Source organism: Schistocerca nitens, chromosome 6 (genome assembly GCF_023898315.1).
Source record: "Schistocerca nitens isolate TAMUIC-IGC-003100 chromosome 6, iqSchNite1.1, whole genome shotgun sequence".
Classification (NCBI taxonomy): domain Eukaryota; kingdom Metazoa; phylum Arthropoda; class Insecta; order Orthoptera; family Acrididae; genus Schistocerca; species Schistocerca nitens.
In genome coordinates this window covers 241,037,325-241,063,195 of record NC_064619.1, presented here as the reverse complement: position 1 = coordinate 241,063,195, position 25,871 = coordinate 241,037,325, and the positions used below count along the sequence as shown (strand labels likewise).

The 25,871-nt window shown below is 38.0% G+C and overlaps 1 protein-coding gene across 2 annotated transcripts in view; it reads right to left on the bottom strand.

Annotated features, from left to right (window-relative positions):
- LOC126263729 (gamma-tubulin complex component 6) overlaps window positions 1-25,871 on the bottom strand; it is a 259,126-nt gene that overhangs the window by 18,080 nt on the left and 215,175 nt on the right. For both annotated transcript variants that reach the window (XM_049960887.1, XM_049960888.1), the window contains 2 exons: window positions 15,303-15,622; window positions 756-973 (listed from right to left, as the gene is read on the bottom strand). In XM_049960887.1, coding sequence (XP_049816844.1) covers window positions 756-973; window positions 15,303-15,622 — 538 coding nt within the window. The remainder of the gene's footprint in view (window positions 1-755; window positions 974-15,302; window positions 15,623-25,871) is intronic.

Below are 25,871 nucleotides of genomic sequence, written 5' to 3'. Positions count from 1 at the left end.
CACTTATGTAGAATGTAGTCTGTCCCCTACAAAGGGAGGAACAGTAAATTTGCAAAGCTTTGACATTTCATACCCCCTCTTTCCTGCAAGCCATTTCAGCAAATGTGTTTTACTGACATCCTTGTGAGAAACTTTACTTATTTTTCACAGCCTTAACTACACACGTCCTGGGAACAAAGATTACCACTTTTAAAAGATGATTATCTGCTATACATAATTAGTAGATTATAGAAGGATATATCTTTAATGTTTAGCTCGTTAATTAACAAAGAACCTCATAGGTTTATGTATACTGGAATGGTGCATGCTGTAATTAAGTTTCAAGTGAACTAGTTTCTTCAGGTAATATTACACTCTCTGCTAGTCACACACTAATACTGTGCCTCCAGTCTCTGTTGTTGAATTGTAAAAACCTCAGCGTTACTTCATACAAATGATACAAAACAACATTACTGGTAAAACATTCAAAGATGCAGTTGACATTACTAAGACATTAATAAAAATAAAAGCAAATGGATCACTAAAAATTTTGGGGAAACATCTTGCATAGCAAGCAGAAGGTCTGAGGACATTTCTTGCAATCAATTATAATGAATTCCCTGGATATCTTTTGCGGACATTTCCAAAGTCCAATCTGATTCTGATGACAATCATAATTTCAATACAACACAGCTTCTTCTTCTTCTTCTTCTACTACTACTACCACTACTACTACTACTACTATTATTACATTAAAATTATTAGAGATAACTTACTTGTATAATATTGTCTTGAGATAGCTTGCGTGGAAGCGATAAAGGTCATCAAGGGAAACAGCATTTCCAAGTAATACTTCAAATTCTGCCCAGCTAACTTGCAACACAGTGGACATTATATAAATTTGCAGGCCATGGACAAACTGCATCATTTCATGACGACACAGATGTATCCGATGATGTTCATTTCTAGTGTAATTTGCAGGCAACTTAAGGTCCTGTGCAGAAGTAAAATAATTGCAAACAAAGCACTTCTTTTTTGGTTTCAGTACATTTTGTATCAGTTAACTATATATTTGTATTTACAACTATAATACTTCAGCTTTGACTTTGGTTCAAATAATAATGTATGATCTTTTTTCTTCTTTTTGTTGTTCAAGCATACCATGCCTATTGTACTGGTATGTAAGAAGCTTGATGCTTAGTGAAGAGTACAGATTATACCAGGAACATGGCATAAAAATACTGTAAAAAACTTTTCCAACTAGAAATAAACACAAAAATGCACTTTCACTACATTGATGGGAAGGAATATCATAGTCTTAACACCTCATAAATATTGAAATCATTAGTCAAAAGTAGTAGTTCAGTTAGAGGTGGTGGTGGTGGTGGTGGTGGTGGTGGAGGACGAGGAGGAGAAGGAGGGAACTATATGTCTTGTTTAATGAGGTATTCCAGCATCCATTCACAATGACTTAATGAGACAAAAGTAAACTTAGATCAGGAGGGCAAGGCAAGAATCTGGACCCTGCTCCTCTTATCACTCTAGTATTATGGTTAGTCATGTTGGCTGTAAATGAAGACCACAATTATAATGTATCAATTTAACATTTATTAATTATACCACTAGTCCAGTGTCTTAATCACCAATCATATACCTTGGTGTTTTGAAATGAGAAGTTTTCTTTTCTGCAACTAGTACACAGAAGCACACAAATACAAAAGAAGGGGAAATGAAGATCCATCATCCGCCTTGCACTCAGTCAACTCACAGATTTATCATTTAGTAATAGCCACCCGATGAACCATGGATCTTGCCGCAGTGGAGTGGATTGTGTACCTCAACAATACATGCAGATATCCTTTAAGTGCAACCACATTAGAAGGGTGTTTGTAAAGAGGCCAGACTAACATTTGGTTCCTGGAATGGGAGAGAGGTAGTGGGGCAACAGCCTTGCCAGTGGTTTTAAGGCAACAATTTGGATGATTGACTGATGTGGTCTTGTAACATAAGCTAACATGGTCTTGCTATGCTGGTACAGCAAACAGTTGAAAGCAACAGGAAACTGCTGGTGTTGATTTTTTTCCAAGGATATACAGTTCTAGGATATGGTTTAATGATAATGGCATCCTCTGGAGGTAAAAAAGCCCCCCATCCACATCTCAAGTTACGGACTACTCAAGAGAATACATGACATGCACTTGCAGTTGTGAATATGGACAACCATCAGCTGTGTAATGGAATGATGAGAATGAAAATTTGTGCCAGACCAGGACTTGTTCGATACAGTTCCCCACAGTCGTTTAATGAACAAAGTAAGAGCATATGGACTATCAGACCAATTGTGTGACTGGATTAAAGAGTTCCTAGATAACAGAACGCAGCATGTCATTCTCAATGGAGAGAAGTCTTCCAAAGTAAGAGTGATTTCAGGTGTGCCGCAGGGGAGTGTCATAGGACCGTTGCTATTCACAATATACATAAATGACCTTGTGGATGACATCGGAAGTTCACTGAGGCTTTTTGCAGATGATGCTGTGGTGTATCGAGAGGTTGTAACAATGGAAAATTGTACTGAAATGCAGGAGGATCTGCAGCAAATAGACGCATGGTGCAGGGAGTGGCAATTGAGTCTCAATGTAGACAAGTGTAATGTGCTGCGAATACATAGAAAGATAGTTCCCTTATCATTTAACTACAAAATAGCAGGTCAGCAACTGGAAGCAGTTAATTCCATAAATTATCTGGGAGTACACATTAGGAGTGATTTAAAATGGAATGATCATATAAAGTTGATCGTCGGTAAAGCGGATGCCAGACTGCGATTCATTGGAAGAATCCTAAGGAAATGCAATACGAAAACAAAGGAAGTAGGTTACAGTACGCTTGTTCGCCCACTGCTTGAATACTGCACAACAGTGTGGGATCCGTACCAGATAGGATTGATAGAAGAGATAGAGAAGATCCAACGGAGAGCAGCACGCTTCGTTACAGGATCATTTAATAATCGCAAAAGTGTTACGGAGATGATAGATAAACTCCAGTGGAAGACTCTGCAGGAGAGACGCTCAGTAGCTCGGTACGGGCTTTTGTTAAAGTTTCGAGAACATACCTTTACCGAAGAGTCAAGCAGTATATTGCTCCCTCCTACGTATATCTCGCGAAGAGACCATGAGGATAAAATCAGAGAGATTAGAGCCCACACAGAAGCATACCGACAATCCTTCTTTCCACGAACAATACGAGACTGCAATAGAAGGGAGAACCGATAGAGGTACTCAGGGTACCCTCCGCCGCACACCGTCACGTGGCTTGCGGAGTATGGATGTAGATGTAGACTTGAATCTGGATTTCCCGCTTATTGCAAGTGGTTGCCTTACCACGAGGCTATCCGAGCATGCTCCACAGCCAGACCTAAACTTCCGTATGTCATCAACCATATGTCTACAACCTGCACTCATACATTCAAGAAAGCTTATTCCTCAAACAGAATTAATGTTATAATTGGATGAGAACATTTACTACAATAAATATGCCACACATACAATATTATGAAAAGGATAGAGAGCTACTCACCATATACTGGAAATGTTGAGTCCCACAGACAGGCACTGCAAAAAGACTGCTAAACAAGTAAGCTTTTGGTCAAAAGGCCTTCTTCCGAATTAGACAACATACATACACACACATTCATGCCAACACAGTCTGGTCTTGGCAACCAGAGACAGTGATCATGTGTGTGTGAATTGTGTTTGCATGAGTGTGTGTGTGTGTGTGTGCATTTTGTCCGATTCAGAAGGACACCTTTGGGCCAAAACTTTGTTTGTTTAGCAGTCATTTTGTTGTGCCTGTCTGTGACTCAACATCTCCACCATATGGTAGGTAGCAATCTATCTTTTCATAATATTGTCATTATTCCATCCTGGATTTTACATTGTTTAAATGTGCCACAAAAGACTTCATGATTGTATCTGTAATGCTGTTTCTGAAGTTCTCCATGGAGATAAATATATCATTATTTTGTGTGCATGCACGTGGAACGTGTTTAGTTTCTCTTTCAATATTTCAGCTGTAAACCCTCAAGCCTCTGTCTAAGTGACTTACTGACCCACCTCTGAGTTTGGAAGAATGCCTAATCATTGCCTAAGAGGTGAAAGACTGATGATGACTCAAATATATAAGTTGATATTAAAAGTACATGAGTCACAGACAACCTAGTTGGCTACAACTGCACTAACCACTGACGAACTTTATTGATCAAAGACAAAAAAAATTGCAAGCACCAGGTATTAACAAATGTAGATCTCCTTGGCAGCTGCCCAAAATCCACAATGATTGTAAAACAGTCAGTTCATTGTTCAAACTGGTGACAAGTGTTGGAATGCCAGACAATGAAGACTCAGAGCAAAAGTTACTGTGAGAGGGAAAATATAAATCAGATTCCATGGAGTTCTAAATGAAGGCTCTTATTCTGGTTGGCTGAACGTTACCCACCAGCTGTGTTTAGGCAACTTTCTTGACCCACTCGCATTTGGGAGGACGACGGTTCAAACCTGCATCCGGCCATCCCGATTTAGGTTTTCCATAATTTCCCTAAATCACTTCAGGCAAATGCCAGAATGATTCCTTTGAAAGGGCACAGCTGACTTCCTTCCCCATCCTTCCCTAATCCAATGGGACCAATGACCTCTCTGTGTTCCCCTTTCCCAAATAAACCAACTGACCAAAGTAGCACTTTTGTAACTTTTCCGATAGTCCCACTTCCTGCACAGGAATAATAGTCCATACCAAGTCTCCTGGACTGCATCTCACTGGTCAGTGCTTGGCATTATAGCACGCCCATAAAGAGGTTGATTCCAATTCAGTGCTGCTACAGATGGTTCAAAGGTGGTAGTTACTGACAAATGTGAATATTACTGAATTATTGGTCTAATACTGACACAAATTACTTACAGAAGTATGTAAAAACTAGTAGATGTCAAGCTCAGGGAAGATTAGTTGAATTCTGAATGAAAGCAGGGGACACACGATGCAAAACTGACCATATTTTAGAAGATGGGCTGAAGAAAGGTAAATTTACATTTACAGACTTGTCAAAAATATTTAACACCACTGACTAGAAGACATGTGAATTCTGAAGGTAGCAGGGATAAAATACAGAGATTGGAAAGTTATTCATAAAAACAGATTGTAGGTGAAGGACATGAAGGGCAGCAGTAGTTGAGAAGGGAGCAAGAGTGGGTTCTAGTTTATTCCAAATATCATTCAGCATGTGCACTGAGCAACCAGTAAAGGATACCAAGGAGACATTTTGAAAGGAAATTAAATGTTCAGAGAAAAGAAATAAAAACTTTGAGGTTGACATTGTGATTCTTTCAGAGAAGCAAGGGACTTGAAAGGGCAGTTGAATGGAATGCATAGTGTCTTGAAAAGAGCTTATAAGATGAACATCAACAAAAGCAGAACAAGAATAATGGAATATAGTCGAATTAAATCGAGTGCTGCTGAGAGAATTACATTTAGAAGTGGGACAATACAAGTAGTAGAGGAGTTTTATTATTGGGAGAGCACTATAAGTGAAGATGGGAAAAACAGGGAGGATAGTAAATGCAGAATGGCAATAGCAACAAAAGTGTTCCTGAGAAAGAGAAAGTAGTTAGCATCCAATATAAATTTAAGTGTTAGAAAGCCTTTTTGGAAGATATTTGTCTGGAGTGTAACCTTGAATGAAGGTGAAATGTGAGCTATAAAGAGTTCAGACAAGAAGAAAATAGAAGCTTTTGAACAGTGGTGCTGCACAAGAATGTTGAAGATTAGAAGGATAGATCAAGACTATGGGGAAGTACTTAACTGGTTTGGGAAGAAAGAAATTTTGTCACAACTTGACTAAAAGAATAAAAGAAGGGATCATTTCATAGGATACATCCTAAGGCATCAAGGAATCATCACTTTGGTAATAGTGAGAAGCGTGTGTGTGTGTGTGTGTGTGTGTGTGTGTGTGTGAGTGTGTATGTGTAGGGGGAGGGGGGGGGGTGAATAGTTGAAGATCATGATTTGAATATAGTAAGCAGGTCAAATTGGTCGTAGGTAGCAGTCATTAAGCAAAGACAGAGAGGCTGCATGTGACTGGATTAGCATGGAGAACTGCACCAAACAAATATTCTTGAAATGGCACAAATGTTGCAAAATGCCTCCACTGCCTACCCCTGTCCACAATCTTCCTTATTAATACCCATTTGAAACTCCATTTTCTAAGGCTTAAAGACCACTCTTATAACTTGTAAATGTGCAACATTCAATGTGCCACCACAAGAAAAATACTGGAACCTCAAAAAAAAAAAAAAAAAAAAAGAAGAAGACAGTTGATAAATACATTTACAGCAACATGTGTGACAACATTCCAAGCAAAAACATCATGAACTTTTACATCAACTAATTATTTCAGGTAAAATTTGTTGGTATTGACAGATTACATGATTCATTATTCCTCATCTCATATACTGCTTTAGCAGTGGTCACACCACTGTTGTTCACTTGGATCACAAAAAAAAATATTTAGTGCAGAAAACCAAACCACAAAGATAAATAATTTTATGTTTGTTGACAGAAATATTGCAATGTGCACTGTCAGTCATAGGTGTAAGGTGCAAAGCACTGAAATCACATGGATGGATGTTGGCTGGCATCAGTAAGCTACTGGCCAGCATCTGTTGCACTGAGAGGAAACACTTAACTAGCAATTGCTCTCATTACAACAGGCATCCTTGAGCTCTTACACAGAACATTTTCTGAAAGGTTTTGCTATTAGTGGTGTGTTAGATACTTTTAGCAGGTGAAATATAGTTTAAGAAATAAAGGAAGCAGTGGGCTTAAACTCCCAACTAATTTAAATGTAAGTCAATCATTGACAACCCTGTTTCTCAAGACCATTTTTGTGCATTTGGATGGTCTGATTGACTGGTTCTTGCAAAGTACTCTCAAGGCCTTGTGCTTGATTCTCACCTGAGTCACAAATTTTAACATGCATTAAAAGAAGTCTGTCACCTCTGACAAAGCCATATGAAGAGTGCTGGGCTCGACCATCAATTGGAATCCTATTCAAAGATGATTTCTCCTGCTGCTAATTGGGGTAAAATTGATTTAGTTTAGGCCATGAAAACTCCTACACCCAAAATTTAGTGTTTGTGTCATTGATGAAAAATAAGAAATTTCAAAAATCATTACCCATTTGCAAAAAGATGGCTTCACAAAATTGGTGCAACACAGTTCTCTGTGTCTTTTCTTAGTATCCAGATTCTTTCAAGGTTACTAAACAAGACCATGAATGAGCACAATAGTTTCACTGTAGAGTTTGTGATCCTGCACTATTATTGAAATTACATACTGATTTTTCTTTGTGACTGCAAAATCACAGTGAGGAGTATAACAGAAAATAAATGAAAACATGAAAAGGGTAGGGGACAAACAACTGAAGTTGTGTTTGGTAACCAATGTTATGTAATCTGCTCAGAGTTAATAAGCAAGCTTATATTTCTAGGAAAACTCAGTGCTTCGAGCTGTCATTTCAAATAGTTGTATGAATTACAGGCTAGAGATCCATGATGGCACTTGAAAAAGGTGACAAAATATTTGAAATAGGTGATTTAAAAGGAGATGAAATATTTTAAAAAGGTGATTAAAAGGTGAAAAATTAGTTCAATAAATTGATATGCCACAAATTAATTGTTATTATTTTCAATAATCCCCCAGCAATAAGACTGATATAGACCATAATAAATTTCTCTGATGTGATTCTGGATGGGATATGACCAGTTTTTTCCTTGTATATGTAGCTACATTGTAATTTGGTATTGGTAATTCGATATTTGTGATCTTAATTCACACACTAAATAACATCACACTTTTACAGCTAAAGATATGCTACACTTCAGTACTGGAAAAAGATAAACAAAATATTTTTTGATTACTGTTTCTTAGGAATCTTCGCAAGAACTGAAGTAATCATACTAGATTTTCTTTTCTCAAGGTTTTTCTGAATGGTTTTCACCTCACTTTCTTTCACTCTTTCTTCTCTTTAATGATTTGTGCACCCTTGTACATACCCTGAACCAGTTTTGCTGTCTTTAAGGGGGTACGATGTCAAATGGGCCGACTTGGAGCAGGAGAGGCACCACAGGACTTTATAATTTCCAGTGTCTATACTTTCACAAATAAATTCATAAACTTTGTCATCATGGTTCAGGATTCACACTCATAGCAGTGTTTTTTTTTTTTTTTTTTTTCCATGTGAAATTTCATAATTTTTTCACTTACTATTGGCTGCATTTGTTGCTATAGGTACACTTTTCTTCATAAGTAAGAGAGAATCTTGGATGAATTTTGCACAAAACCCAAACCATACTTACAGGTGTATGAAACTCTAGGATTTTCCAAATCTATTAAAACTGTGGAAAAAATTGAGATAATTAACTGTAAAATTTAAAATGTAGCAGCTAATTCATTTTTTCATAAATTAAATAAATTCTACAGTTTCATACACCAGTAAGTATGGTTTGTATGCTGTGCAAAATTCATCAAAGAATCTCTCTTACTTATGAAGAAAAATGTACCTATAGCAACGAATGCGCCCAATACTAAGTGAAAAAATGATGAAATTTCACATGTAAAAAAAATTTATTTTGTTATGTTTTTTAACTTCCACTGCTATGAGTGTGAATCCTGAATCCTTCCTCGTCATGTTGACAAAGTTTTATGAATTTATTTGTAAAAGTATAGACAGTGGAAATTAAAATGCCCTGTGGACCCTCTCCTGCTCCAAATCGGCCCTTTCTACATCCTACTCTCCTTAAATCTTTTTTTGAGAGATTTCTTCAGTTTAGTTCAAGCTTGAGAAAGAAGTTCTTTTCATGCCTCCTTAGATACTTGGTATTCTCTTACTTTCACAGCAGCTGTCTCACAGTCAACTGATTTTATTTATGTTATTCACCATTTTAATCTCCTCTTCAAGGAGCCTTTGGTTTTGTTCTTCTTGCTACTTTTCTTTTAATTCATGTTTTCTTTTCCATTCACATCCTTCTTTATAAGCAATGTAATTTGCAAGCACTTGCTATGCATACCTAATGAGCTGTGAGTCAATAGCCACAGAAAGGAAATGGGAGTATTATCCCAAAGCATCCTTCACAGTCAAAACAGTATTTAAAAATCTTCTGGTCATCACTTCCTTGTCTTCTCCTAATATGTGCTTCAAAATGCATCATCATCTCTCTATGTCTTCATTTTCATGGGACAATGTAAGAGTTTTTAAACATTTGGGAACTTTGACTGTATGGATGATTAGTCTCTTTTTGAGATGTGCTGATGTCAGTAAATGCAAATACCTTTGTTATCTAAAGCTGGGTAATCTTTTACAATCTGTAGAACCTTCCACTCATCTAGTAGGTGATTTTGCCAGACACTGAATGTCATCATTTCTGCAACCATTAACAAGTCACTGCAGCTTCTGCTTTTGACTCTTTTCTTTGAGGTCAACCTAAAACTTTTCAGTGGTACACTTAATAAGCACGTGTCTTCCATCATATGTTTGCAAGCTGGGATGTAATGTTTTTGAGCATTATTCAGAAATCACAGCACTTCACTTTCTTTCAGTTTACTAAGCTCTTTGGTTATTTGCCAGCTAACACCTAGTTGTTCAAGAGGAATCAGATTATCCAATCTAAAGAGTTCATTATGAAGAACTTCAGAAATATTCTCAATTTTTCTCAAAGAAGAAACCTTCAAAACACAAGCCAAAAAGGTTTGAAATATGTTTTTTTTTTAAATTTCTGTATGCAACTTGTGAATCAAAAGTGTTCAGTCTGAATTCACTGTGTGAGGTTCCTGAAGAGTTCTACAGATGAAATTATGAAATGAAGTTCTGCTTTCAATGAAGGTTTTTTCAAGCATTAACAATTGCAGTGTAGGATCTGGACTGAACAGCAGCAGAATTATTTTTAAAGGTATATGCTTAAGAAAGTAATAATGCTGCTTCAAAATCTTGTTGACTGAAGGTAATAAAGTAAGCCACCTTGTGGTAGTATTTCTCAAAATACTTAAAGTGGAATGTTAAACTTAGACCGAATTCCCTCAAATTCTTGCCAGGGAACAAGCCAACTGTCAACATAAAAGTAAATATTGATCATAAATTTGGATGCTTCTCCACCTATGCACTCTAAAGCCTTTACACATGCATTATGCATTGTATGAATGTCGCAAGTTCTGAAGCTTATAAATTGTCAGCCTCGAGTCTCCTGGACATCGCTATCTAAACACATAAAAACTTATTTATTGACATTAGGTGCATCTGATCCCTCCACAAGACATTTATTTGGAATACGTTTTAGAAAGTGCCTCACATAATTTCTGAAGTGCTGTTCCACCATCTGCTTTGCTGATAAATGAAGTTCTCAGGTGATACGCTGTTATGTAACTCTTACTCTCTGACCAAAATGTGATGGTTGTGTATAATTCTTTTCTATATATAAGATTGGCAGTTTTTATCAAAACTCATTGTGTAATATAACTGATATGCTTCTTCTAACGTTATGTTCACAGAAATAGGGTACCAGTCCATCAGTTACAGATATTTTGTTCTTAGACAGAAATGAGAAATGTTCAGGAACACTTTCAAGGATCATCATCTTAAAAACATTAGAAATATTATTTGACAAATCCGTAGAGTAATTGGAAACCACTGACTTCCCCATTTTCCAAATTAATTTAGCAGTGGTGTAACTATCCTTGATACTTGGCCTCTGTATTGTTTTGTTTCATCTGAAAGTAATTGGTATTGTCCACATTTAATTTCATAGTCACACTTATGTTTTGTGGAAAGTGAATGACTAAAAATTACCTGAAAACATTTTGTGTCAAACTAAGTAGCACAAGGACACACACACTGCAAAATAATTCACTTTCACTAACATTTTCCCCCATGCAGAGACTTTACTTTTCAAACTATCTGTCTTTTCAAGCCAGTCACTATGGAATTTCCATTTTACCATTTCAAAAAGATAGTTTTCAAAACTGAACAGCAGCAATTTTGTTACAACAGCAAAATTAGAATCTGCAGCAAAAAGAGAAGCAATTGTGATAAAGGAATATTTGACACTAATAAGAGTTGTACAAAATATAAAAAAACACTCAAAAAATAAAAAAGGAACAACCTATCTCAAATTTCATCACTGGAGCATTCCAAAAAGTTAAATGAACAAACATAAATACAGAAAGTTTGAAATAAAAGTAAATAACTTATTTTCTCCCTAAAAGAGCAAACAAGGTTAAAACAGGTGACAAATATTTGAAATGGTGACAACTATAAAAAAAGGTGAGAAAGGTGACTGACTCCTCACTCTGAAGTTAGTATAAGGTTTTAATATACTTCTGTATAATCCATTATCTTAATAAAATGCTGGTTTTGGATCAATCAGGTACTGTTGTAAAGAGCCACAACTGATTGTCAGCATTTTTAGTCATGTGTATTAATGTATGGTCCGCCTCTCGTGGTCTCGCGGTAGTGTTCTCGCTTCCCGAGCAAGGGGTCCCGGGTTCGATTCCCGGCGGGGTCAGGGATTTTTCCTGCCTCGAGATGACTGGGTGGTGTTGTGTCGTCTTCATCATTATCATTCATCCCCATTACGGTCGGAGGAAGGCAACGGCAAACCACCTCCCTTAGGACCTTGCCCAGTAAGGCGGTGCGGGTCTCCCGCATCGTTCCCCCTACGCTCTGTAAAGAAGCATGGGACTTCATTTCCATTTTCATTAATGTATGGGAATTATAAACTCTGATTTTCTCTATTATTTGTGCTCTCTAGATGCACTATTAATAAAACATACAACCACTGTAACCTGTGACTCAAACCCTTATCTTTCCTTGGATACCATTAGAACTATTCTTTCGATCCACGATGCCTGGTAAGATATAGTGTCAATAACGTATTTATGAAGGAAACTGTCATCAACTATATCACAGCTATGTTATATTTGTCTTATATTTCAATTAATATTCTAGTTGCTAAGTCTATTGTTAGTGTTAAGGACTAGTAGAGACAATTATCACAATAAAATCTTCATTTTTGAGAAAATCACCACCAACTTGCCATGCAAACAGTTGTTACGGTCCTATCATCTGATAGAGCTGCTGGACGAAATCTGTCATGTGCTTGGTCCAGAAATGGTGTGACTCTGTGACATCTACAGATGCGAAACTAAAAGTGTAAAGCAGGATCCATCTTGTCTGTCCTGCCAATGAACATGGGCTGTTTGTACTGGTACAGCTTTTTTTTTTAGTTAAATCAAGAAAAATAGGAAAAATCTATCTAAAAATCTGTCTGGATCTTAGTACAGCTACAGCGACAACCTTTAGACACAACATGGTTTTCATATAGATGAAATATCTGGCTCCTTACTCTGGTGTGATCAAGATTACAGAAACTTAAAATATTAGCTATTGTCAATAGTTTGCTATTTGTCATTTAATTCACAGGATTCCATGTGATGTATGCACCATTTTATTCAAATGCATTAGAAATATCAAGTAATGTGTCAGAACTGCAGCATCACAAATCATATTGCTGTCTGCATTTACTGAAACAGTGATGACAGGTAAGAGAGAAAGCATTTGTCAGTGGGAATAACAAAATTATAAATCATTTAATATAACTGTTGACAAGCTCCACACCATGTGACAGGCTGTGATGCTAGTAGATAACTATTTTCCTTCCACATTTTATGGCTGAAGAAACTGGACATTTTTGATAAACTATTTTCTGTTCAAAATCGAGTTTTTCTTAACTCCTAACTTTTTTCCAGCTGGCATCTTATTTTCTTTTCCTGTAAAATATGCTAAAGACACAGGTGAGTTGGCTGTTGGTGGCACTTTGCCTTCTTTTTTGTTATGCAGAGTAAAAGACTGTAAAGCCTTGCACTTCAGCATAATGAAAAGCAGAGGGGGGTCATGTGAATTCTGTCACCAACTGCACACTGATGTAAATTCCCTTCTTCAATGGCTGTTCTATTAGTGTGTCAATAAACTTTATCATGGTCACTACTCAAAGGTATAGATTGAGTCATTTAATTACACTGTTGTACATAGTATGATGTCACATAGAACATATTCAGTCTTTGCATCTAGTGACACTGAGCCGTAAAACACAATGAAAGTATTAGAACTAATAAAAGATCATAATACCTTAAAAATGACCAACAACAATACAAAAATAAAGTACCAAACCTCAGACACTTGCCTGTCTAAAATGTTTTCTTTTCGTAAATATAATGCAACTTCAATTCTGACCAAGGAATTTTTTTAAATTCCATATCAACTACAAATACCAAAATTAGTGTTGTATTTAAGTGAGAACAGCAACAGTCAATGAAACAAACAATACAGAAACTTAAAAAGAGCTCTCCAATTCTTCAACTTTTTCCTGCATAATTCAGGATGAAAAAGTTCACTGGAGAACAGTAGGCTGTTAGTGTCTGAACAGGCAGAATATTCTTGTTACCAACATCAGGTGCATTCATGAACTGACTGCCTTGGGGTTGGTGTCAGGCTTTTCTCCCCTCCTCCCCTCTCTCTGATCTGCCACTCCGTATACCGTCCACTCCCATGGTAGGCCGCACGTTTAGCATCTCCTCCTCCTCCTGCTGACTCACTGCTCTGTCTGCAGTACGTGTAGAGGGACACTTGCTGGCAATGTCACTGCTGTTGCTCAACTTGCCACCGATGTTGGTTCATTGTGGGATACCATCTTCCCCTTCTTAATCAGACTAAGAGCAGGTTCCCAGGCCTTACTGGGGACATAGTCACTATCACAACTGATCAGCCATTTCCTTACTTGAATCTTGATAGATTGTTTAATGGCACAGTCCCAGAAAGTTAGACATTAGGCAGTTTTCTGCTACTGCAGATTTGTTAGGCTGCTGCAGTTCGGTGTGACACTGGACAGCACCAATCTTTGCCACATTGGCAGGGACCTGATAGGCCCTGCACTTACATAATCTGAGGTTGTCCTTGACACTACCAAGCAGTGCCCATGTTTCAGATGATGGGTGGAAAACAGTCTTCACTTTGTTTTTCTGGAGAATTTATCCTATCTTTGTGGATAAATGGAATAAACACAGTGGGCTCACACTCTCAAGGTTTCTCTTCTGTTTGCACCAGTTGCACACTCAGAGCACAACACAGAGCTCTGTAGATTTGTCACACTGTGTTGCTGCTCTTCTGGAACACCATCCTCAGATGTTTCGGCTGACACTCTCATTGTCACGTGGTGGTGGTGCTAGATGTATGCCTGTATGCCTTCTCCTGGGCACGGACTGCCGACAGTGTGGCAGTGTGGCAGGTTGGAAGGGGAGGGGGGGGGGGGGGAATAAAAGCACTGCAGCAGCTCCTGGGAAGTCAGTTCATCAGTGCACTTGAAGATGGCATTGTTATCATCTGCTCAAATTTTGTGCCCATTGGACGCTGATATCCAGCCATTTGTCTGTGATCTATTTGTCCCTACCTTTCTGTATTTGTGTGCTTCAAATGGAGAAATATAGTAAACTGTCAAAGGAAATTACACTACACTACTCTGCTGAATAATCTTTTTTTCCTCCAACACTTTGTTCCGTCATTGTCAGGTTCATACTCTGTGGTTCTTTAAGCCATAGCGTTTGTAAAGTGTTATTTGTATTGTCTGCTGCCAACCAGAGAGTGAAGCATTTTTGCTTTTTTTCCATTTGGACAAGTTTCCTTTTGAAAATTCATTTCCCTATGGTCCTGCAATAGTAAATAAAAGCGTTTTTGCTTCTTTCCATATTGGACAACAGTCTCCTTTTAAAAATTCATTTCCCTACGGTCCTGCAATATTAAATAATGTAATGTAATATTCTGTGACTAATAATTTTCCTCTTCTACTAGATTGTTATGACGACTTAACCAGAAATTACTATATCAACTATGTAAAGTTTATGGCAAAAAATTTCTGTCTAACAGATTCTTTTGTTTCTAGTCTATGTTGTTCTATTCAGTGACAGTATGTGTAAAGTGACGGAATGAAACTACAACATTTCACATCACATTTCTAAAGATATAGCTTCTTAAGACTAAACTGCTTTTATGGCAAAATTAAGATGCAACAAATATGAATTACACTCAGTATGAATATGTTTAGTACAGTTACTGGCTGGAGCATAAAATGCACTGTGACTGTGTTGCCAAGTAGTCTTTTAGGAAAAATCAGGATATCTTTGTACAAATGACAAAAATTCTAAGATTACTGTAAAATGTTGAACAATATTCTTACCTTAAAGTTTTGTTCAAGAACCCACGCAATGCGCCGAACTTTCAGCAGAAATCCAAAAATGCTATTGTAGTTGGCCAGGGCACTCTCTGTAAGAATGAGACACAATGGCCACTCCACTGAGTACCCCAGCACTAATGAAGAAAACATATTTGGGGAGGTATGGGACAAATGACCTGCTGCTGTACTTGACAATGAGAAGCAGAGACGTGACGAATTCACATCACGCTCTGCCTGTGGTGAACCACTCACAGCACGTGCCAGGACTCTGTTCAACGTTGATACATTTAGGAGACGGGATGAATGAACTGATTCATGTGCTCCTGTGTTAAGAAAAACATTAACAAAATTAATGTAAATATTATATAAAAAGATAATGTTTTAAATTTCACAAAGCTGAGACATGAAAGCAATAAATTATCAAACTCTTAACCCAAAATTTAAATTACTAGCAGTTAATGAAACTGGGGCTCAAGAATGAAAAGAAAACATGCTAGCCATATAATCAGAAAGGACAAGTGTGTGAGAGGAGACATGAGTAATAAAAAGTGACTTAGATTAAATGATATTAATGCAGCATCCATCAAATAAATGTATTATCAAACTAAAATTCTGAAGAAAAAAAAAATCTGGGGCATATAAAGCCAGTCACTAATTCTTTAGTAGTTGGAGCAAAAAAGTGAAGAAAGTTAAAGGCATAAAATTCCAAGTAAGTGCTACACATTCAGACATCTAACCAGTCAACATATATTGCTACTGTAAAGAAAGCAGCCAATAAATAATGATGAATGTTTCAGTTTAACAAACATCACAAGCACAATAAATCTGAATTAAACTCATGGCCAGAAATAGTAGTCAGTGAAGAACAAATGTGAAAAAATAAGAAGCATGACACAGGTACATAGGCTCCTGGTGCTACAGCTTCAGATGATGTTTTGCACCATCGTGCTATATTCTGTTAGCAATAGAATTTCCCCTTATTTAAGAATTTCCAAGAAACCATCAATAGTGGTATTCTTTGAACAACAGTGTGAAGTGGCAAAACATTCTGCAGCAAAATGAATTGCACCTATGTAGTTTAAAGGAGCTGCTTTAATTGCAAAACATTTTCTAGGGACTTTAAGAGCCTATAGGTATACAATCCCACCAATATTAAACAACATTTTCCTAAGTTAATACACATTTCAATCATAGTTTACAGAGCTTCATACACTGTATTCACCACACTTTCACTTGGCTGATTTACATAAATGAGAAATGCACTGATGTGCCAAAACATTATGCCACATGCTTAATATTGTGTTGGTCACCCACTTTAGAAAGCTATACAGCAACGATTCTGCAGTGTATGGATTCAACAAGACCTTGTTGGATGTCTGCAGGTATGTTGCACCAGATGCCCACACAAAGGACATGCATTTCCTGTATATTACAGACAGGTGGTGTGTGGGGACAGACGTGGCACAGATAGTCTCTCAGATGTGTTCTTCATGTTCAGATAGGTAAACCTGGTGCTAAAGGGCTATAATGCTCCTCAACCCACTGTAGCACGATTCTGATATTCGGCATGGACAGCTATCCTGCTGGAAGATGTCATCGTCATCAGGGAAGATACCAAGGATGCAGGTCATCTGCAGTAATGTTTATATTGTCCACAGCTGTCATGGTACTTTCAGTTACTACCACAGGTCTCATAGAAGCCCAGGCGAATGTCCCTCATAAGATAACATTACTCCCACCAGCCTGCATCTTTAGTGCAGATGACAGCTTATTCAGATATGACCATCGACCTACTGTAAGAAGAAATGTGATTCACTCTACCAAGTGCCATTTTTTTATTGACCCATGGTTCAATCTTGGTGATTCTGTAGCCATTACAATTGTAACTGATGATGTCAGCGGGTCAACTTGGCAACAAGTAGGTGTCATCTACTGTGGAATACCACGTTCAACTACGTGTGCCGAATGATGTCCTCTGAAACACCTGCGCTTGCTATAGCATTGTACTCTGTCATCAGATCTGAAACAGATTGCCGCCTATCTTGCTTTACAGAGTGGGCATGCCTCTGACTTCCTCTACTGTGATGAGATATGGATGTTCAACTCCTTGTCAATTACTCATGGTTTGATTGTCCTTCAACCACTTCCCATAGGAGTCCATGACAGTAGTATGCAAACGGCTGGCCAGCTTGGCCATTTTCAACATCCTCATTCCCAGGTGCCTGGCTATAACAATCTTCCTTTTTTCGCGAAGTTGCTGCATCACGTGTCCACAAAGTTACCAGGTGGCATTCAAGTCTTGCAGTGGGCAGTGGTCCTACATTTTGGCTCATCAGGGTATATACCTATATTCATAATTGTACACCCTGATTTTAAAAACCTGGATAAAAAGCCATGTAAGATTGTGACCATGAACACTAACACTGCATTCACTTTTTACTCTCACTCTAAACACTGACATTCAATGCAACACTTTCGTGCTTCTTACTGTAAAAATTTCTACAAATGGCATCTCTATCCTTCTGAAGTACTAGCAACTAGAAGAATTTTGTTTTCGTAACCACTTGTAATTCGAATTACTGAATTTCCTAGTGCCAAAACAGTTCTTTGTGTCCTTTCACAGATGTAAAAGTCATAATTAGGGGAATCAGTTCTGAACATACCAAAAATGTTGAAAATCATGAAATCTTGGAGTCTGCTGGAAATCCAGTATTGCAGCAAAATTTGAAAAAAAGCCACTCACAAGAATTGGCACTTGACAAATTCTTGATTCTCTCAAAATGTATGCTTTATGTTCCCACCACTAAATAATGAAGCACACACTGATTATACTAATTTGTCCTCACAAAAGCGATTAACCATGGGATATGATATAGGAAGAGTGCATATTAAATGTTAGAGGATTCGGGGTTAGGAGAGTTGCCCTTTGATCAATCACTGTATTCTACAACAAGGAGGAGGAGGAGGAGGAGGAGGAGGAGGAGAAGTACATTAGCTACGCCCTCTTTCTGATGCTATTTAAGGGGATAATACAATTCATTTGAAGAGCACATTTATTGCAAATCAGGCCAAAACTGTGCAGGGCCATGACAAAAAACACACATTTTCCAATAGGCAGTGATAGGTAGATTTCAGATATAACTTGTTACTATCGAAGAATGCTGGTGAGGTCATGAGTCAGATGATAATGTCTTTGTTTTATTACCCTGGGTCAACTGCAAGCACTTGAGCTTTAATGGATGGAACAAATTATTTTAACCCTCAAGTGGGCACGTAGTTTTTTATAACACAAGTTGGTGTGTGGCATACTTTGTACACATGTAGGGAATGGCTGTCTTTATATTACAAAGGTAAACACGTATGAGCAAAATCATAGTTTAATCTTAGTTTAACTAAACAATGATAAAATAAACATTCATTGTATCACTCTGTTGCCACATACAAGAGTTACCCCATAGTAATGAGCCAGTTGAAGCATTAAACAGGAAAGTTGCACCAGATACCAGCCAACTGTTTATTCAATTGCTAATTATCTCATACATAACTGCCTCATTGTGGGATTGAACTGCAAGCTCGGATCCTGGGTCATTTTCTTGCATGGATTGTAAATTTTTTCTCACCTAGCTCATTGTTTATTTTACATTACTGCTGCTCACTTGAGTGTTAAGACAGCACCAATTTATCACTGTGTCAGCTGAAGCAATAATGAAGGAATAGGTATGAGCTTGCAACAATTGAAAACAACACTGGAATGATACAAGACAATGTTATTTGTGGCTGGCACACTTTATATATAGGTGAGCTCCCCCGAGGGTTAAAGAGTGGTAGCTATAAAAATGGAAGTACTTCCTTCTCTTATGCTGTTCAAAATGTAAATAAAGCACTTAGCCATTACTTATTACAGGTTCTGATACCACCAGGCTGCAGTTTTTTCTTCACTTTCCCTGATCTTTTCTGTATTTATTATGAACTTATGTTCTCTGATTTATTTATAGCCTTGTCTCAGAATTACATTAATTGTTAATATTAACAAATTCACAAGTTTTAATGTAAAGTTTGAATATCTTGTTATCTTCTAGGTAATTGTATCTACATGCACAGATCTTTTTGTGACATCATTTATGCGATGATTTTCAACTTCACACGGACTTCATTATTATCATTTATTCCCACAGCTTCAAAAGATATAACCAGTTCTTCCAGAAGCTAAAATCTAGTAATAATTTTCATATTGTTTTGGTCCATGTACTTTGATGATTTCAGTAACTGCAGCTTTTTATTTTAAATGGGGATGGATCTTTCAGAGTCGAAAACAGCCAGCTAGAAGGAACAAAAGCCTAATTTTATTCAGATCAGCCTAGTAAGAACTCAAGAAATAGAAGTTTTAGTAAAAACAGTTATGGTATTAAATAGCCTAAAAGTGCACAAGTGAACAGAATGAAAGGGAGGAGAACAAGGCTTAAGAGTTGGGGCAGGAGTATATCAAGTAGAAGCGTATGTTCTAGGGTAGATTCATGTGCACAGGACAGACTATGATGTTCATTGGTTGTACACAGATTATCAAATAATGCAACTGAGATATATTTTTTACATGTTAAAGTGTACAGCATCAGCAAGAATGGGTGCTACTGAACAATATTTTTCTCAGTCCAATGTAGAATTTAAACAAGATCAAAAATGGATTGATGCTCTGTTTAACGATTGATGGATTGATGTAATGGTGATAGCTCTCATGTAAAGTGGTGCCTTCATAAATTATTAGTGAGAGCAGGCATCACACACAATTAGTTTTCACTGACCTTCCTCTTTTCTTCCTCTTATTCTTCTTCTTTATTTTTATAACTGCAAAAAAACTTTAGTTGCATTTGTTCCGATTGTAAAATGATACGACAAATATTCCTTCACAGCGCAACCGACATTACAGAATCTGAAGAACATTCATCTCCATAATTTACTAAATCTTCATCTAAAATTGAATTATAAAGAATCTGATCTGAAAAATCTACAGTACTCATTTTGTAACAGAAGCCAACAACTTGTGAACAAATGAGATCACGTCTGTTACCAACTTCCTGCATTCTGCAAATTTTTAACTTGTTTTCTCACAACTGTTCATAACAGCAACTTCATTAGTGTTCTACCATCTTGACTCAACTGTGGCGGACAACAGAGAATTGATGTGGCAGCACTGTGAGCAGAGAGGTTCCAACACAGCAAAGTACAGTTGTGTTTCTGAAAGCTCTTATTGTTTACTCCTAGTTTTTTTCTTCTGAAAGTATAGTCTTTGATTCAATATTCTTGATGTCTGAGCAAAGTTATGAACAGTAATAATTAATAATACAATTTAGTACTGCACTAGTTTTTTTTTTTATTGTACATCAACTGCAGTATATAAACAGTACCTTCAGTGGTGACCCTGGTTTTATGAAGCTGTACCAGTTTTATGGACATGAAGCGCACAAAGAATGAGATTTTCACTCTTCAGTGGCGTGTGCACTGATCTGAAACTTCCAGGCAGATTAAAACTGTGCCGGACCGAGACTTGAACTTGGTTTGTGGGAGAGATTCTGTGAAGTTTGGAAGGGAGGAGACAAGGTACTGGCAAAAGTAAAACTGTGAGGACGTGGCGTGAGTCATGCTTGGATAGCTCAGATGGTAGAGCACTTGCCTGTGAAAGGCAAAGGTCCCGAGTTTGAGTCCCGGTCCGGCACACAGTTATAATCTGCCAGGATGTTTCATGAAGTGCACAAGTTTAAATAAAGTCCACAATGGAAGACAAGAATTTACAGACAGGTACAAGACAGCACCAAGGAAGAAAGAGCAAGATAAAAGCCAGCCCAGTCCAAATTTCATCCGTACTTGTTTGTATCAGCAGTGTATCAGAAACTGGTTTGATCTTATATGTGGCCCTCTGTGTACCACTTTTTTGGTCACAAAACCAAAAAAATTGGTTTGCACAAGTGGAAGCAAATTTTTTCTATATTGTGATAACAAAGTTTGCCTATGTCATCAGCAAACTTTATCAAAATTTTACATCTATGGTGGAAGATATCATAGTCACACTCAATTGTTATGAATGCTTGAATTCAACAGCGATGCAATAGATTTCCTGATCAAGGGCACCATAAATTCGCCAGTTATTATATCAAAAAGAGATGTGAACAAAACTCCTTCACAGTATCTCTGGCCTCACATATGACACATCAATGTCGGACTCATTGCTTTGGATGTTGTTGTCAAGTGCTTGCTGGTACCAGTGGCAACCACCATAAATTCACACTCGTAATTAATCCTAAATTCACTTGAATAGGTTGATGGTCAAATGCTCTGAACGTTCTCACTTCAACGAACATCAGTTGTAGTGACAACAGAAGTAGTCAAAGTACTACAGCGGAAGAGCTTCACAGGTCTCCAGAAAGAACTGCAACAAATGAGACACAAATACAACAGTTGTCACACCATGTATGGTGTAATGAGAACAAGCAGAAATTTCCAACAGTGAAAGGTCACAAGATGACGACAAGGAACCCCCTTCGGCTCCTCTACAAGGAACATTAGGGCTTACCCAAAAGGAAGCCAGTTTTTTTGGTATCACAACCATTTTGGTCAACAGGCCTAAAGTGCTCACCACCATGCAACTAGACAAACTCTTATAGAGGTTGAAGACAGCCTTGACCAGCACCTTAAGTTATACCCAATGCCAATACAACAAATAGTTCAATAACAGCTGTTACAGCTACCAGTGCCTTAGTGAACAGCTGTTTAAGTGTAGGAAAACCACAGAGACAGAGCTCGAATGTGGTGATGCAAATGCCTGATAGACATGGACTCAGATGCTCCTTTGTACCCACCAAAGATGCTGTGAGTTCTGAGACAACCAACACCACTATAATTCTCAGGTGTGACGTTCAGTGAGAAAACTCTACCAGTAGACTTCAGACTTGGCAGGAAGTATAAAAGGAACTTTATTGTAGCAGATTTATCAAAGCTAATAGGAGCAGATTTCCTAGTTATTTTCAATTTGCTATGGAATATCAAGAATGGTTGTTTAATCAACAAAATTTCAGCCAGCATCATTAACGGCATCCAGGCACCTCATCTCAAAAGACAGGTACAAGAATCAAAACACTTTTTATGAGGGTAGTTTGAAAAGTTCATGGAATCACCAACACATGCCAGCACTAATGCAACGAGATTCCCATGTAATACCAGGTCATCCTTTATTTATTTATTTTATTTATTTATGCATTTATTTTACCTGGCAAGATTAGGGCCTTCAGGCCCTCTCTTACACCTAACCAGGCATACTCAGATTGAACAAATTTCAGTTTCTACAGAACATTAAGGACATATAACATGTTATACAGTATTAATGTTAAAGAAAAAAAATAGAGATTATAACAGTAGTACAATGATAATTATAACAATCAAAAAATAATTATAACAATCAAGAATAATAATAATAATAATAATAATAATAATAATAATAATAATAGTAATGGCTATGTATATGAAAGTAAACATATTTTTCTTTTATGAATGTCAGTCCTATTGCTAGTTGGCAATTTTCTCGTTATATTCTTGCAGCTTGTGAGTTATTCTCATCGAGCAGAGACATAAGACGATAGAATGGGGTGAAAGAGATATAGAAGAGGTAGGTAGGTTACAGGAAGAGAAATATGGTAAAATTCGAAGCTATGATGGAGAGGAGAAAGAAAGAGATGAGAGGGGCACAACAATGGTGGCTATACCGTCCCTAATATGTAAGTTTTGAGTTCCCTCTTGAATGTTGAGTGGTTCTGGATAAGACGCAGATCACAGGGGAGCGCGTTCCATAGTCGTATGACTGAGATGGAGAATGACACGGAGAAAGATTTTGTGTTATGTAAAGGTACAGCCAAGATGCTAGACGTATCTGATCTGGTATTGCAGTTGTGGAATGATGATAGGTGGTTAATGTGAGAAGATAAGTATTGCGGGCACCAGTGGCTAAGAAATCGATGAAGTAAGCACATCGTGTGGAGATCGCGTGCCTTATGTGGGCATATCCAACCTAGCTGGGAGTATGAAGGACTGATACGATCATACAACCGTATATTGCACACGTATTTAACGCAAGCATTCATCACTAGCTCGAGGCATCTCGAATTTTCACTATTTGTGCTGTGCTGAACTACATCACAGTAGTAAAGATTAGGCAAGACTAGTGTTTGGACTAATTTTTGTTTAACATGGGTTGGAAATATTTTTCTAAATTTTTTAATTGCATGTAGGGAGGAGAGCGATTTCCGGCAAGCTGTGACTTTGTTCTTCCCAGTTTAGGTGTTCATCCAAGATTATTCCAAGGTCTTTTACTGTTTTTTGGTATGGTAGTTGGGTACCATTGAGGAGTATTTGAGGGACTGTTTCCCGAAAGTACCGGCTGATTAACTTTGGATGAGTAAACACGTGATGCACCAATGCTATGGGTAGATATCTATAGTGTGGAAGTCTATCTGTTGTTGTTCCTGTGTAGTGGATTGTGAAGGTGGAAAAAAATTGAAATTCCAACTGTGATTATGTAAGGTATTAAGAAACGTATGAAAGAAAAGGAATTCATGCTGATTTTCAGAACATGTTGGGAGACTCTGCTCCTTCACATTCAACTGTCATCATGTGGACAAATGAGTCTAAATTGGTCAGGACAACTTAGATGATACATGAAGATGGTAACTGTTCTTTCGGACATGTCCGAAACAATGGCTACCATTGGTGATATTGCAGCTCTTGAAGAATGAAATTACAATGAATCCAGACCATTAGCTGCTTACAGGCATTGATAAATATCAATGGAGACAGTTGAAAATGTGTGCCCCAAGTGCAACTCGAACCTGGGATCTCCTGCTTACATGGCAGACACTCTATCTGACTGAGCCATTGAGGACACAGAGCATAGTGCGACTGCAAGGACTTATCTCTGCCATGCTCCCCGTGAGACCCACACTTCCCACTTACTGTTCACACACTACATTTGTAGTGCCCCTGCCCACTATACTCATTACTCGTGGCAGTATCTGACATCTGACTTGTCTGAAAGAACAGATACCATCTTCATATAGATAAGGCTTACCAGCCAATGATCTTCTTCAGTGTGAATGCACTCATATTGCCCAAACTCTTACAGGAATTGGTAGATTAACTGCCACGAGTAATGAGTATTGTGGGCAGGGGCACTACAAATGTAGTGTGTAGACAGTAAGTTGGAAGTGTGGGTCTCAAGGGGAGCATGCCAGAGATAAGTCCCTGCAGTTGCACTATCCTCTGTGTCCTCGATGGCTCATTCGCATAGAGTGTCGCCCATGTAAGCAGGAGATCCCGGGTTCGAGTCCTGGTCGGGGCACACATTTGCAACTGTCCCCGTTGATATTTATCAACTCCAGTAAGCATCTAATGGTCTGGATTCATTGTAATTTCATACTTAGATGATAAACTGTGTAATGGTTGGCCAAGATGTGCCACTATCACAGAAATTATTGCAGATGTGCATAACAGGTCATGGAAGGTCATCAGCTGAAAGTGCAAGAAATTGATGAAGCTGGAGAGCTGTCATCTGAACAGGCATATCACATTTTAACAGTGGAATTTGATATGAGAACTTATCTGCTAGATGGGATTCACTGGTCTTAATGCAGGAGTGCAGCAGAATGGAAACGTCCAAACATTGTATGACCGATTATAAAAGCAATCACCGATATTTTTTTGAGCCAGTCTGTGAGCACAGCAAAAATTTGGGTCCACTACTACACCCCAGAGACAAAACAACAGTCAAAGCAATTGACACATGTTGATTTACCACCACCAAATTACGCAAAGGCAACACGGTCAGCCAGAAAGACCATGGCGTCAGTTTTTTGAGATGCAAAAGGAATTCTGCTGATAGATTATCTTTCACTGATCACACAATTATGGGACAATGTTATGCTAACCTCCTGCACCAAGTACAGCAAGATATACCCGGAAAAAGAGCAGGTTTCGCAAGGAAGAAAGTCACACACAAGTGTCCTCACCATGGCAAAAACACATGAACTAGGATAGAAACTGTCGCCACACCCACCTTATTTGCCTGATTTGGAGCCATCATTACCATTTATCCCCCAATTTCAAAATTTTCCTCAGTGGACAGAGATTCTCATCAAATGAAGAACTTACACCCGAAGTTGGCAGATATTTTGCAAGCCTGCCTGAGGTGGGATGAAGACATTGGAGCTTCACAGGACCAAGTGCGTTAGTGTACAGGGTGGCTACATTGAAAAACTGACACATTTTGCTGAGATCAGTCATTTGGTTGGTTGGTTCGTAGACTGGTTGATTTGGGAGAGGGGACCTAACAGCAAGGTCAACGGTCCCATTGGATTAGGGAAGGAAGTCGGCTCAAAAGAACCATCCCCGCATTTGCCTCAAGTGATTTAAGGAAATCACGGAAAACCTAAATCAGAGTTTGTACCATAATCCTCCTGAATGTGGTGGTGGTGGTGGTTAGTGTTTAACATCCCGTCGACAATGAGGTCATTAGAGACGGAGCGCAAGCTCGGG